We start from the raw sequence: 16,645 nt of genomic DNA on the forward strand, positions 1-16,645 counted from the left end.
TAAGTTTTTGGTCTATTGTCAAGAAAGTTGGTGTACTGTATGTTGGTGTTACTGTATGTTAAGCAAACTCAATCATTTGTCAGTCATATGTATCCAATAATTTCAACCATTTTAAGGTTTAGATCAATTATCAACATTCAACTTTTACCACAAGAAACATCACTATAAATTGATCTGGGCATTACATATCCTTCATGTCAAACCACTTCAAAAATTTAAAACCTAGATACATTTAAAAGTTTTCAATTAAAGAATCAACAGAGCCTACATAATATCAGCCAAGGTTTACTAAATATATTTTTCAAAGAAATATCATTTTCATAAAAAAAATTTTTTTAAATTTACAAATTGCTTAAAACCTTACTTTCAAATAAATAAGAAAATAGTTATGTGAAACATACATTATTAGAATAAGAACCTATGTAATCCTAGAAAAGTATTGCTTTTTCTAACTGTTTAAAAAATCTGATTTTCTTTCACCTTTTAATTTAATTTGCACAAGTTGTTCTAAAATCTCAATTTAAAATAAATAAAAGCATGCATATATACACTGCAGCAAAAAACAACATGAGTAAAGCACAAATAAAGTACAAAAATAGGCAAGATTATATAATTAAAATGAGCTTTATTCGCATTGTTTTTCACTTTAGTTTATGTAGCACAAAGAATACCCTACACTCTTGGATACATACAACATACTAACATAAAAATAGTTAGAGTTCATTTTTTAAAAAAAGCGATCTTTCAATATTCTGCAGAATCATTAAAAAGTCTTCAATGCATAAATAAATCAATTAGAAATTCCCACAAATTTTATGATTCAAATATATAATAAATAAAGGTAAAAAAAAAATTATTGAACAAAAGTAAATGAAAGACAAAATATTATTTAAATAAGTAAATAAAATATTTAAAGAAGAAATATCAGTAAATAAAATATTTATTTTCAGATAAAAAATTATAGGAATTTTTAAAATTATAATAACAATGATAATGAATAATAATAATTTCTAACAGCATTATTTACAGTTTTTTTTTTTTACCTCAATATAATTTACGTGCCTTAATACATTTTTTCAAAGTTGAGAGAATCTTGCCTGAATCTTACTTCATTACAGTGATTTTTTTCATTGAAATATTGAATAAAGTACAAGCAAAAAATTGAATACTAACCATTAACTTCTGATGTTGCATTTAGAAAATGGTATGTATAAACGCATTTGAAATATTTACTACGAAACACATTTAAAATAATTCCAATTTTTAATGAGTATTGAATTTGAAGCTTTTTGTAAAAACTAGTGAAATAAATTTAACAGATAAGATAAGAGAATTTTGTTTAACACGTAAATTATTTTTAAGCATAGGTTGGTTCTGTTTCATCAGAAAATTTCATAAATCAGTTATTTTTGTAAGAACAGCAGGAACAGAAAACATATATTTCGTTTGCAGGAAAGACAACAGAAAAAGGATATAGAGTTCATTTCCATTGCCTGTGAATGTTTTTTTTTTCATTTTTCAAGTATTAAAATCTATATAAGTAAGATTTCATATGCCAGAAGGACTAATAGAACAAAATCTCACATCCATGAAAAAACTTAAAACAGGGAAAAATAAAAGAACAGAGGTGATTAAATCCACAACATGTTCACAAATTTTAGAATTGAAAATTAAAAATGTTTTGGAGTAATAATTATAAACTATATTGACATTAAATTTAGAAATTGCTAATAAAATGTTAAGAATTTTGTTGCCATAAAATTTCAATTTTTGTTTATATCACATTTATTGGAAACACTTTTTGAAAGTTCAAATTAGCTACAGGAAAATAAAGTAAATCTAGCCTGTAAAGGTTATTAGAAATTAAGTCATGCTAATTTTGTAATAAAGTATAAAAATAACATATGCTGCAGAAGTAAGCATTGCCATAGCTGGTATATTTAACAGCACAACATTTGTGTTTAAAAAGTTTTACATTACACGTGCAGTGTAACATTTCAAGTTTGATGCTCTCAACTGACTTAATATACTAAAAATAATGCATTTTAATTTCAAGTAAAATGATATATGCCTTTCTAAAGTTGAATAAAATTGAGAAGCTTTAGTATCAGTTAATTATCTAAAAAACTGGAACACAGTTTCGAGTGAATTTTCTCAACATTGGTACTCCATTTCCACTGCTGTTGTGCAATTACAACTCTCCATATTTTAAGAAGTATATGAAGGTTTTTTCCGTTTTTTACTAATTTACTGTTATATGGGGTCAGAATTGCAAACAATATCATTTGTATGAAGAACAAATAACTCAAGTTTTGACATCTCATAGGCTAAAAAGAGCTTTGATCAAACAACAAACAATTTTGTTATTAATGGATTGTAACATAAAACACAAGCTCTCAGCAAAAATATTATGAAAATCATAAAAAAAATCAAACAACTGAACATGTAAAATTACTTTAACAAGCTATTAGCACATGTTAAGTTTAGTTGACTTCAAGCCAATGTTATAAGTGGTATAAGGTAGGATGAAATTAAAAAGCAAAATCTAATCTATGGTAACCTTCAAAAATCCAATTTTTAATTTTGACTGTCAGTTAACTTCCATGGGATCAGTGGATGTAGTTTTGGATTTAGACTAGATATGTAAGACACTATGACCTTTTGTCAACAAGAATTTAATAAAAATATGTTTTAAAAATTAATTTCATATAGGAATATATATTAAATTAGTTGCAATAGTTATTTGGAAATATGAAAATTGTAATTGAGAGGAAGTAAGATAGATCTGCAAATGGAAAAAAAATTCTACACATATAACATTAAATAAATTTATTAAAAAGTCATAATGAAGAAATTGATCAGTTTCTGATAATTTGTTTTAATGAAAAAATGCATGGAAAATTTAAAACTTTTTTTCACAAAAAGTTTTTGCATCAATGTTAAAAATAAAAATGCAAGCATAAACATAACTAATAACTTAGACTTTAAAAATGTATCTTTTTAGTACATTTAACTATACTGCATTCATCAATTCATATGAAGCTTAATTTTTTAAAAAAAATCTTGATTTTGTAAGCAAAGATGCTATTTTTATGATATAAGGTATAAAAAAAATTTGTACACATATTTTTTTAGTTTCTCCTAACAATTTTGTGGCTCAATCTTTATCCAAACTTGTCACATAATCTTAAGAAACCTAATATAAAAATTGAGAAGAAATAAAGCATGGTACCTTTCGTTTAAGTTGAGTTACAACTCTTTGAATTTCCCACAGTTGCTCTTCTTTTTGGTGATCTCTCAAGCCAGTGTTTAATTCAGCATGAAGGACAGAAAGAACATTTTCTTGCTTAGAAAGTTCTTTAGCAATTGAATTAGGTGAATCTGGTAATTCTAAACTACTGTCCAGATCGATGGGTGGAACATATCTTTATATGAAAAAGTAACAGCAAAATCAGAATAAATAATTTTTAGCTAACAATTAGTAATGATAAATGACTTACTTTTTTATTTCAACACCAGAAAATAAGACATCACTGTTATTAAAAAAAGCATGCAAAATATTGTGACTAATTTGCATTGTAGGACTTAAAACAATATATACATTTTGCAAATTCATTTTATTTCTTTTTTCCTGGAATAAAAAGAAAAAGGAGTAAGAATGACTGCTAAATAAAGGATTAATTATGTCAAAAAGACCAACATTAATAAAATAAGTATATTTAATTATATATTATAAATTAGACATGTATTTCAAAAGGGTGAAATGTATGTAAATTTGCTATGTCTGATGCAATTCTTAAAACCAGTGGCACTTTTTCATACTTGAAAAATGTTTTGCTTTCATAAACTATGCTTGTAATTGACTTGATAAAAGTTATTTTGTAATGCAGTGAATCATACTATTTATAGAATTAAAAAATTCTGTCCTGCAAAACTTAAATAATAATTTAAATAAATAATTCACGTAGGAATTTATTCAGAGTCAGTGCACATTTGATACCATTAAAACTTGAAAACTTAAGTCACAAGCTACCAAGGTTAATATAAGGCGAGGAGGCTAATACAAGACGAGGAGGCTAATACAAGGCGAGGAGGCTATTATAAAAGAGTATTTGGGGCTAATGTCAAACTCTCTCTGGGACTAATTAGAAGCAGTATTTTGAGCTTATGTGAAACAGTGCACGAGCAAAAATGATAAAATTTAATTTTTTACATTTTTGCTTTGAAACATTCAATGTTTCTCCGTTAATAAACAATAAAAAATTACAGTTACATTTGAAGTTTTGCAACATATTAACTCAATTGAACCTCTGATATATAATATAAAGAATGAAACTAAGCAAAGAATGACCTCTGAGCAAAAATAACATTAAATACTCTATATCTGATTTTGTTTATTTATCATTATTCAAAAGTTATACAAATAGAAGTTTGCTTCAAAAAATGTCTATAAGAGTTGTTAGTACTACCACATTAAAACACACACATCAGGGTGCTCCAGAATTACTGGGAAAACTTTAAAGGTAGGTAGGGGACATCACAAGGATTCACATTTGCATAGGAACCAAGATTTGGGAACTTTGTTATTTGCAGCTACGTTGCTCACAAGAAGGATTGGGTGTACTGGATCGGTTTCTTGGCCACCACGCTCTCATGATTTAAGTATAATGGATTTCTGTCCCCGAGATGCACTGAAATGTACTACGTATGTAACACCTGTAGTTGCAAGAATCGTCTAAGTTACAGCAGATATCCAATAAAATCCAAGTGTATTTGAGCGAGTCAGTCAATCCATGGCCGCATGGTATAATGCATGGATTACTAGAAATGGTGGAATCTTTGAACATCTTTGGTGACATTTTTAAAATTCATCTACCACAAAACATGTAATATCTTAGACCAATAAATATGTCAAATGATCTGTCTTCCATCTCTTTTTTTCACATTCTTTGGGACTAATATCTCAGTACTATTCATAAATATGACATTCTACTGTTGCATGTTGCAACACCACCCACAGACATAGCATTATATTGGTGCTCAAAGAGAACACACATGAATCAAAATTTACTTTCTTTTTTTTTTTTTTGTTCCTTTCTTATTGGGCTCAACTGGGCTTTCTTTCTTATTAATCATGGTTTGTGCTACCAGCAAGCCAGGCTCGTCACATGAATCAGTGGCGAACATTAAAAGCATATACATAAATTAGATGATGATCATCTGTGAATGAATTATAAAAAAGGAATATAAAAGTCAAATGTTCAAAGCAAAACTAAAGCATTGAAACTAGTAAATCAATAATTTGAGATTTTAAGTTTTTCATGCATCATTAAAAAAGTATTAAAGGAATAAATTAAACAATAGTACCACTTACCATAGATATTACATGCAACATATGGATAACAATCCAAGATATGAGGTGTTGATTGCAAGTTGGAAGCTGAAGAAGCAACTTTCTTAAAGATTCTACTTTCAATGGACCATTTTTCAAAGCTTTAATTGATAAAAATAATTATTATAAAAAATTTACAATTGGATTAGCAAACGCTTAAAAGCAATAAACTTAAAAAGAAATACTTGCATAGAAAAATTATTTAACTCAGTAGATTTTAACCAATGAGAATCAGAACATTGATGTTTCATTAAATTGATAAAAGTCCTACTATTCTGCAATCAGTAAAAATTTCAATATTGTTTAAAAGAAAAATAATAATAATTTGAGGGGAAATTAATTTTTTCTAGACTATATTAAAATTATGACTATTCTTAAAAGAATTATTACACTGTTATTGGACTATGTTCTTTAAATTAAATGTCCAAAATACAATAGATAAATTTAGAGGTCTAATTGAATTTAAACCATTTTTGGAAATATGATGATTACTAGGAATGTAATAAATAGTGATTTGACCAAATATTTAGCCGAAGAAATTGGCCGCATACCAAATATTTGGCGACCGAATAGCAATTTTTTTTTTAAATCATTAATAAATATTATTAATATTTTATATATATATATATATTAATATATATATATATATATATATATATATATAATAATATATATATATAATATATATATATATGTATATATATAATATATATATATGTATATATATATATATATATATATATATATATAAATATATATATACATATAAATAGTTTTATAGGTAAATAAATTAAGGCATTTTTGAAAAATAATCAAAATTTAGCAATATTATTGGTATGAGGTAAAGGAAGAAAAAATTATAATAGAAATATTTAAGATACTAAAAAAACTGAGTAACTGAATTAAAAAAAACTAAAATGGTAAAGTTTGAAGAAGAAAAAGGGAAACAGAGATAATATCGTCTTAATTCTTAAAACAAAAATAATAATTTCCAAAAAATACAGTGTATCAGAAACGCTTTCAAAAATGCAGTGGTATCATAAAAACACACATAAAGAAAGATTATATACAAAAGCAAAATGGAAAAAAATAAAACGCAATTATAATTTTTGAAAGAAAATTTAAAAGCTAAACATCTCAATTTCCCAATTATCGTATTATCAAAAAAGTGAAGAATAATGTTTAATGGAAATCCTCTTGATAACCACATCATAATAAAAACAAAAGTTTTAAAAAAAGCAAAAGCTAGAAAGAAACCAAAATAAAAAATTTTCTTACTTTTCAAACATAAAATTTAAACGTTAAAAATCTCTATTTTACTTTTTTACAAAAACATATTTTTAGAAAAAAGTCGTCATAAAAAAATAACACTCATTAGAAATCACTGTGTTATAATAAAAATGCTTGATGAAAAAAAAAAGTTTACAAAAAGAGCAAAACTTCTTAGTTCTGAAATGTAAGTTTAACTTTGAGAATCACATTCCTCTAGGTTACTTGTTATCTGTCTTACCATACAGGAAGAAGGTGGCAGCAAAAAAATAGTCTACAAGAAAAACTGGATTAAAATGCTGTGCAATAAATACAAAAAACAGCAAAAACGAAACAAACAAAAAAAAAGTTACAATTCTTTTAAAAAAAATGAAAAAATAGACTTGCCTGAATATAATTTAAAAAACAATCAGTAGTATCAAACTTATAGTTCCGTATAAAGTAATCTAGTTTCAATTCTTTAAGTTTGGTTTTACCATTGTCTTTCAAAACATAATGTAACAAGTTTTAGAACTTACCAAATATGTGTAAAAACTATTTCCAACTAAGTATTGTAAAAAATACAATTTTAGATTATTCTTTATTTCTATTCAAATTCCCCCCCCCCAAAAAAAAAACTTTGCCAAAAAACACTTTGTCGAATAGTAGCCGAATATTTGTTACATCTCTAATGATTACAATTCTCTTTATTATATGTTTTTTGGAATAATTAACTCAAATTTTAAATAGACAACTTTTTTAAAATTAAATTTCTCGGGAACTATTTGACCTATTTTATATTTTGCCATTTAAAATAATGTAAAGAATTTCATACCTTATAATAAAATTTTTTTGACTATTATTAAATAAAATAATAAAAAATAATGAATATTTACTAAAGGTTATTTTTTGTATGGAATTATCTTTGGATATTCAAATTTTATAATTGCATGCAAAATTTTTTCACATATCTCAAAAAGATATGGCGAAATATGCAAAAAGTAAATTAACATTAAGGAGTCCACTTTGGATCGCTCTCAAAAATCTGAATCTATCATAAAAAAGGTACGTTTATCCAGAGAATTCATGTTTTGTATCCAATTTTGTAACGAGTCATTAGACTTAGAGGTTGGGCAGCTCTGACGAGCAGGGCACATCGACCAGAGGTCTATTGTACCCAAACCCTAAAATCATGATTAGCATGAAAGCCCTATGGCTGAAATAAAATTCAGCAAGCACCTTACAGGAACATTTTGCAGTTCCCAGGCATTGGCGATATGCAGCCCTAAATGCTAAAATCTTTGAGCAGAATAGACCTCACAATCACATAGTATGTGTCGTGATGTCTCTTCTTCTAGATGACATCCCCGACAAAGAGAATTGGATTCTATTCCCATAATGTTTAGGTGTCTCCTGAGGATACAGTGACCAGTAAGAAGACCTATGATCTTCCTTATACTGTTTCTATTAAGCTTTAAGAGCTCCTTTTGACGTACACTAGGACAGTCTCGATTCAGCTCCTTAGCTTGTCTCTGACCGTCAGCAGCGCGCCACTGCTCATGGGCGATCTTGCCGTAGAGCTTGAATATGGTTGCCCTAAATGAGGAGGGAGAAATTCCCAGCGCAGGTTCAGGGCCCCAGAAAATTGCATTAGAGCCAGCCTGTGCTGCTTCGTCAGCTAGCTCATTTCCACCGAGCCATTAAAATTGAGTTATAGAATATGTAGATTTGATCATTAGATCAAAAGTTATGCAGGGTGGTCCACTTTTCTTGTGCACTATACATACTTAAGAATGACACTTTTAAAAATAAAAATAAAAAAACAACCATTTAAAGCAAAAGTGAATTAAAAATACAAAACAAAAACTTAAAAATTTTTAAGTATACTAAGAAAAATTGTTAATTCAAAGTAACAAACTTTTATTTAAAATGTGAGCGCACAAATATAAACAGTTACTGATTAAACACATAAAAAAAACTTTATAAGACATTCTTATTAATTTTGAAAAACAATGGTTTCCTAATTTCTTAAAACATATTTTGTAACACTGAATTAATTCTCCGCATGGAACACTAAAAGGCATAGAAGAATATTTTATGATGATGATGTAAAAATTTTTATAGATAGATGCAAAATTGATATGTTTTCCATGTCAATCTAGGGGGTTATATTTGTTCTGAACTTTTCAGTAGCTGGTGAGAGAGGTGATATTTTCAGCTTAAGTAATGTGCCAAACTTTTTTCTAAAACATCATGGTCAGGATAAGCAGAACTTTCAGTTTCAACAATTTTTTTCCAATTTTGCTCAACAGCTATACCTAACCAGTTTAATTTGATGAATAGTAAAAATCTCATAAAAATCAACAAATAATTTTGCAATGTCAGCTTGCAAACTCTTTTTATACACTACCGAGGAAAGCTTAATTTAAAATTTAGCAGGCTTTATTGCTATTAATGTTACAGTGACGACACAATTTGCACTTACAATACAATAAAGACTTATGTTACAGTTACCAACAATTGAAGACCAAGAGGGCAAAAATGATTAATTTCCATTTATCACAAAAATAACAAATCTGTTGCATTTTGAGGATTACTAAGCCTTCACATAACAATAAATGAAAAATTGGTTTTCCTCGAGAGTTTTTACACAGTGAAAAGGAGCTGAACTGGGGAAAAACCAGTCCTTTTCGTGTGCAAAATTATTTTTCCTCTGAATCAACTTTTATGGACATAAATCGTCCTTCTCCCATAGTCTTCTATTTATTTTGAAGTGTCATGGACAGATTCACAAAAACTATGAGTGAATACATTTTATTTGAAACTGTATTTATTTGTAGTTTAAGTCATAGATAAAGCTATCTTTTACAGCTATATATATTTATAGTTAAAAATATTAAATTTAGTAATTTAAAAAATTTATTAATTTTAAAAATTTTAGAAAATTTATTTTTTTGTTGAGAAAATCATTAAAAAAAATTTGAAAAATTTAACAATTTTCATTTATACTCTGGTTACAAATACTTGTAGTTATGCTCTAAACATGTAACAAAAGTACAAGCAAAAGTAATAAACAAAGTACATGTAAAAATATGTATATTTTATTACAACTTTTATTACCTGTAATAAAAGTAAGAGCATTGCCAAGTATGCACATGTACATATCAGATAAATGAGTCATAAAACACTAAAATTGTTCTGATATCAAACAAACATTTATATTTTTTTTAAAAAAAGAAAATGTATGTTTGTCTGTCTTAGGCAACAAATGGACTATAGTACAGTATAGTACAATAGTAAAGACTAAAGGAAATGAAAGATTTTTAAATAAATGTTAAATAAAAGACAAGTAATAAACAAAAATATAACTTTTTTACAAGCAGTAGGATTTATAGCAAACAACCACCATAATTTAATAATAAACACAGATCACATATTAAAAATTGCTTAAAAACCGGAAGAAAAAAAATTGTCACCACATATGTGCATCATTGGTATTGAAGGGTTAAGAAAAAGACTCACATATTCTAAACATTTTCACACTATACTATGAAAGAAAATTAAAATTAACTAACCTGCAGCCTCCTCAAATTTTGGAGCTAATTCTGAAGTCAGAATTGGTTCTGGAAGATTACGTAAATATTGCTTTACCAAACTTGCGACAACATGAGGTTCATGCTCATACATATATACTTTTTCCCCACGATTGTATTGATCCTTTAATTGCCTCACTTTGGATTTTAATCCAGAGATTCGGTAAATACCTTCACAGGCTAAACCTAAATTATATAAATAATTAAAATAAGTATTTTAAGTTTCGGACTAACTGAATTATTTACCAATGACAAAAATAAAATGTACAAACCATGTTCTTCTATATAATCTATACATTCTCGAATGATGACAGGTAACTCAACACCGTCACGAGTTTTATTTCTTTCAACTGCCACGTGAAGAGGTATACCGAATATAGGTTTTTCCTCTACAGAAACAAAATACAGAAAATTTATGAAAGAAACTTAAAGAAGAGCCTTATTTTAAAAGTGATGAAAAGAATTTTAAAATTAAATAAAACTGTGTTTTAAAAAATTTGAAACTATGGAGATTAATCTTTATTTTCTTAAAAGTATTTCGAAAGTCCAAATGATAATGTAATTTCTGTGCATGCGAATATTTCAACACCGTTTATCAGCTCATTGTGTACTTCAAAGCTCTGCAAAAAATATTTTAAAATTTAAGTGATTTATTTTATTTAAAAGTAATTAAATCTTATATTTTTCTTTTTTCTGCAATTTATAATTGATATATATTTATGAATATAATTGATACACACACATATAAATAAGATGGTATTGCAGTCTGTCTAAGCTAGGAATAAATACAAGCATTGCGCATGGAAAAAGTGAAGTATTTTATTTAATAATTTTTAATAGTAGAGAAAGCATCAGAATCAAATTGAAAATGACGTGCATCACTGACGTATACGCTCAGGATTTTAAAGTAAAAATTTTACAGGTTATCCCCAATAAGGAATAATTTAACAAGGAATAATTTAACAGTTAAAACAGGCTAGAATACTTTGTGAAACGTTTCTCGCAGGATTTCATTTTCCTTTAAGTAAAAAAACTTATTATGATAATTATTGCATTTTGATCTAAATTTAGAGCTAAAAACGCAGATGTGAATTACTAACTTAAAAAAGAGAATTAAGACAAAGAAATAACATAAAATTTTTGTATCAAAGCTTTTTATGTTATATATAATTAACAATTTGCAAGACACAATAAAACACTTTTCTAGCAATGAATTCTATTCTTGATTTTACTTGCCACCATAACACATTTCACACATAATTTTAAATATATTCAACTTAGAGTTCTCCATTCTATTCTTCTAGGTGTTCAGAGGTTAGACAAGCTAATAATAAAGTGTAAAATATGAATGCAGTTAGGTAACTAACTGATAACCTCCTAAAAAAACCAATGCATACTTAAAATGGGACAGAAAAATCTGTAAATCTAGAAATATGGAATTCATTTTGTCTGAAGGAGACCTTAAAAACATATATTTGTTGAATAAGAGAATGGTATACCTAGAATAAAAGTTTAAGTATTGAGTAAATCCAATAGCTTTATTTTAATTTTATTATTTGTAAAGTCAAAAAATGATGTTTTCATAATTGAATTTTTATGGCTTTATCTTTTAACTATCTGGAGTTCATTTGATTAAGCAAAAGTATTTATTGATTTAATCAGCTCTTAAGAATTTAGTAAAAGTACATTTAATCCATGCTTGGTATTTAAAGATAAATATTTTGCTGACATATAATATTTTCAAAATTTATACCTTTTGCATCCTGAGTAACACTCTTCTTTTTCTTGTGTTTTAATTTAATTAAATTAATTTCTTTTTTCTTCTTAACTTTTTCAATATCCTTTATATCAGTTTTACTATCTCTAATTTCTTTTTTGCTACTCCTTTTGCTTAGCTTTTCCTCTTTTTTCTCTTTTACTTTACTTTTTTCTTTGCGATCTTTTCCAGGAAATTTAAAGGACTTCTTTTTACTTTTTCCAGGACTTCTGCAAGCAAAAATAACTGAACATTTTAATAATACAATAAAAATCTTCTCATAATAATAAGTAAAGGAAGTAGAATAAAAGTATCAATAAAAAAATTACAACTCAAAAATATAATTTAGAGACCATAGAAAATAAAAATTAAGAATTTAAATCTCACTTTTTAATGTTTAATCACTCTGATTGATTAGTTTAATTTAAAATTATATTCTCTATGTGTACAATATAAGAATTTTTGATATTCCAACTTTTGATATTTTTTATAGACTTTGGGGAATTAGGGAAAAGTTGGTACCATTGGGTCAAATATTTTGGTATCAATTTAAACAGTTTTATAGTTTTGCACATATTATTGTAATTATAACCTTTCATACTATGTGTACCGCAGCTTATATGTTATATTTATGTTATGTAAATATTAAAGAAGTAAAAATAATAGCCTTTGGTCCAATGAAGAAGACTGATTACCTTTTGTGATAATGAATAAGTAGGTAGCTATTTGATTTTTCATTAGAGTATTACCTTAATACAAGTCAGTAAAATGTTTAAAAATATTATAAGCCAGTGTGACTCAGGAAAGACAACATAGATGCAGCATTTTTCAGAGCCGTTACTATTTTGTTTATGTTTCAAGATTTTTTTATGAGTTTATATCAATTTATACTCACAGCAAACCTAAACTTTAAGTACTGTTTATGCTGCAATATGTAATGTTCCAGCTAACGTAGAACAGTTTGAATTGAATTTTTTTTATTATCCAATAAAAAGAGAAAACAAATACAGATTTTATCGATTTAAATGTTAGTAGTTATGAATATTCTAATCAGAAAGAACACATTTATATAATGAAAAAACATAAAAAAATGTGCAATGGTTAAAGGAAAAGAAGAAAGTTTGGCTCACTTATTTGCATGCATTAGTTACAGGCATTTTTGTTTTAGTCTGCTTTTTATACTTCTGCTTCTTTTATTTGCCAAACTATTGTATTATATTGTCTATTTAATTGTTTATTGTCTATTTTTTGATCCATTAAGTATAGTAAATATATATATTTATTTGAAAACTATGGAAATTCACAGCAGTTTTGAACATTACTCATAAATAGTCAGTATTACTATTATGAATTCAATTTTTTGTTTTATGAATTCAAATATTACTTTTGTTTTCTACCATAAATGCCTCGTAGCAGAGGATATGATTTTTATTAGTACTGTTTTATGCATGGTATATGTTTGCATGATTGAAAGGGTTTTCCTTCAATCCTTTTTTATTTTAAAGAGTTATTTAACAGTAATATTTTGTATTTAAATATACTTTGTTGTATTAAATTTGTTTCTTCCCCCTTCTCTTTTTCAAAAAAAAAAAAGAAAGAAAGAAAGAAAACGTTTTCATTGTATGTGAATATAGTTTTATAATAAAATTCATTATTTTTAAATTAATAAATTCTTAGTTGGTTTTTTTTTATAAGAAATTAATACTCAGCTTGCACTCATTTTTCTTCTTCTTAAAATTCTGCCATAAGTCAATAATTTTAATTCTTTTATCTATAAGAAATATATCAATTTTTTGATAGCGGTGTTTCTTTTTTTTTTAAATACTATTATTACCTACAACTATTTATTTTATCTTATTATTCCCTTTCCTTTAAGTTTTTTAAACATTTTGTTCAATGCACGCAAAGTTAAATATTTTTTTTAGAATTTTATTGTTATTTTCAAACTTGTTTATATGTAGTTATTTTTATTTTCAAAAAATTAAAATAAAGCCCACATTAATTCACATTTTCTTTTGGAATTCGGGAATCTAACTTAATATTTTATTTAGGGTTCATTCATTTAAATCATAATTAAAATCATGATATAACCAATTTGGATTATTTTTAAAAAAATTGCTAATTTAAATTTTAAAAGATTTGTGTCTAACATGTAACTATTTATCAGTTTTCTGCAAAATTCAATACAATGTAAACCTATTTCCTATAAGTCATGTACGTAAAATAAAATCTGTATCAACAAGTTTGCATAATTTTCGGAGAAAGGGAAGCTATTTTAAAACTTTCCATGTTTAGTGACAATAAAATACCTTACTCCCTAAGGATTCTGTTTCAGTAGCATCAGAAATGTTCTTTACATTAGTTATCATCATCATACTATTATCAGAAATGTTTTTCACAACATACAAAAAGAAAAAAAAAATTACCTTTTCTTATTCAACACGTAAGTTACTTTTTTTATCTTTCTTTTATAACTATTTCCTAGCTAATAAGATTGATTCATTCATATTTTTGAGATAAAAACTAAATGAATATGAAAAGAAGAAAGATTTTAACCAAGTAAAGAAGAAATATTCTAGCAATTTCATAACAATTACAAAATTCATAGCTAGGGCAGATCTTTTCTATGATCATCTTCGAGAAAGTTGTTGTATCTCAAACGTATCCTGTGAAACAGTGATAGACATATTTGTAATACCAATTTTTATTAAGCGTATGAAGAAAAAATAGAGCAGTTATTTACTTCTGTCTCTGTTCTGATCAAGCAAATGAGAAATATTCTAGCAATTTCATAGAATTAATTATGAAATTCTTAGCTACAGTAGATTATTTCGATGAATATCTTTGAGAAAGTATTGTATCTGAAACGTCCCTCATTGAAAAATAGAAGGGATACTTGACATTCTAATTTTTATGAAGCATACAAAGAAAAAGCAGTAAAGCAGTTATTTACTTTTGCTTCAGTGAGAAGTTTATTTTCCACTTTCTACACCTGGCTAAGTGCACTCAAAAATTAGAAATAAACTAGAATATGAAAAACCCAGAAAATTAATGGTTTTGTATATAAAATACAAGCATTAATTATTTTTAGAAAATGTTGAACATCCTATTACTGTATTGGAAGTATTTAAATTAATTTTTTTAAAGTTTTCATTACTTTTAATCAAATTTTTCATGCAATATAAAGTAGTATTTTCTAAAGAAATATTTGTCATGGAAATTTCACAACGTTTAATTTAACTTATTTTGAAAAAAAAAAAAATTCTGAACATATATGTTCAGAATTTGCTTGACAACAGCTTGACATATATGTTCAGAATTGTTCAGAATTTGCTTGACATATATGTTCAGAATTTGCTTGAAAAACTTGTGAAACATTCACAAGTTTTTCAAACTTGTGATAAATGCGTATATATTATTTTCATAAATTGAACCAATCAATTCATATTAATAATTCCAATTATAAAATTACTGAATTCATATGATCAGATAATTAATCATATGTGATTATTTAAATTGTTTTATTATATACATAATTGAAGGAAATATTATTTGGGTAATATTTAAAATTTTACTTAAATATTTCAATAGCCTGTAACATGCATATTCTTAAGAAGTTACTCATCATCTAATTAAAAAAAAATCGAATTGAAAACATTGTTTTATTAAAAAATACAGAACTTTTGCTTTTAATCTATCTTTTTTTACTTTTAAACAATTTCTTTTAAAGTATGTAAAATATTTTGATAGAATTCTATTATTTTTAAACCAATAAATTTTTAATTCATTTGATTTAAAAAAAAAAAATTAAAACAAACCTTGATCAATCCAATTTTATTTTTTTATTTAAAGCTATGCTTTAAAATCAATCTTTCTTTATATTTATCTTTCCTTTATGTGAGTTTTTTTTTTTTTTCAATTTAAGATTTCTGATTGTGTGGTTTCAAATCAAACCTGACTTTTTGTATCATAAAATCTATTTGAAAGCATATAATTTTGTGACATATCACTATGCCTAACTCAGGATAGATCATGATTTAAAATGTTTTAAATCACCCAGTGTTAGTTGATGCTAAATTCAGTTTTGATATGCATTGCATTTGATAAAAACATTGCTTCAAATTTGTAGGATCCCTGAGGAAGATTATTCTTAGCATTAACATTATATGCATGTTCAACTATACATTTTGTTTTTCAAATTTGAAAAAAGATTATTTTTTTGCCTACTATGATTAATCAATATTTCAAAAATGTGCATGCAAGATTAGGTAGAAATTAAGAAAATTTAGTCATTGATCAGAAATCAAAAAACCAAAACATCATCATTCTTTTACATAGATTGCTGGTCAAGTAGATCACTGATAATTTATTTTATGGTGGTCTGAGTTAATTGTTAGCGGCCAATGGATCACCATTAATTATAAGCCCTGTAATAGTTAAGCTGTTAACTGTTGGCAAAGTACATAGGCTAATTTGTTGAAAAATTTTCCTAATTCAGCAGTTATTATTTTGCTACCACTATGTAAGAAAAGTCTTAATTAATTACCATACAAGTTGACATCGATGTTCATTTTATATAACAGAGTAAGGTCGCGTATCTGGAATCGGTGGGACTTCCAGAAGTCCGTATAATAAATTTTTTTGTATAATTGACCC

At 26.1% G+C, this 16,645-nt stretch overlaps 1 protein-coding gene across 14 annotated transcripts in view; it reads right to left on the minus strand.

Moving 5' to 3' along the window:
- LOC107446425 (uncharacterized) overlaps positions 1-16,645 on the minus strand; it is a 55,929-nt gene that overhangs the window by 23,325 nt on the left and 15,959 nt on the right. For all 14 annotated transcript variants that reach the window (XM_016061058.4, XM_016061063.5, XM_016061062.4 and 11 more), the window contains exons 4-9: positions 11,987-12,219; positions 10,506-10,622; positions 10,216-10,419; positions 5,375-5,493; positions 3,501-3,631; positions 3,233-3,425 (exon numbers count right to left, since the gene is read on the minus strand). In XM_016061058.4, coding sequence (XP_015916544.1) covers positions 3,233-3,425; positions 3,501-3,631; positions 5,375-5,493; positions 10,216-10,419; positions 10,506-10,622; positions 11,987-12,219 — 997 coding nt within the window. The remainder of the gene's footprint in view (positions 1-3,232; positions 3,426-3,500; positions 3,632-5,374; positions 5,494-10,215; positions 10,420-10,505; positions 10,623-11,986; positions 12,220-16,645) is intronic.

This window comes from Parasteatoda tepidariorum, chromosome 11 (genome assembly GCF_982258835.1).
Source record: "Parasteatoda tepidariorum strain Cologne lab strain chromosome 11, Ptep-v5.0, whole genome shotgun sequence".
In the NCBI taxonomy this organism is placed as follows: Eukaryota; Metazoa; Arthropoda; class Arachnida; order Araneae; family Theridiidae; genus Parasteatoda; species Parasteatoda tepidariorum.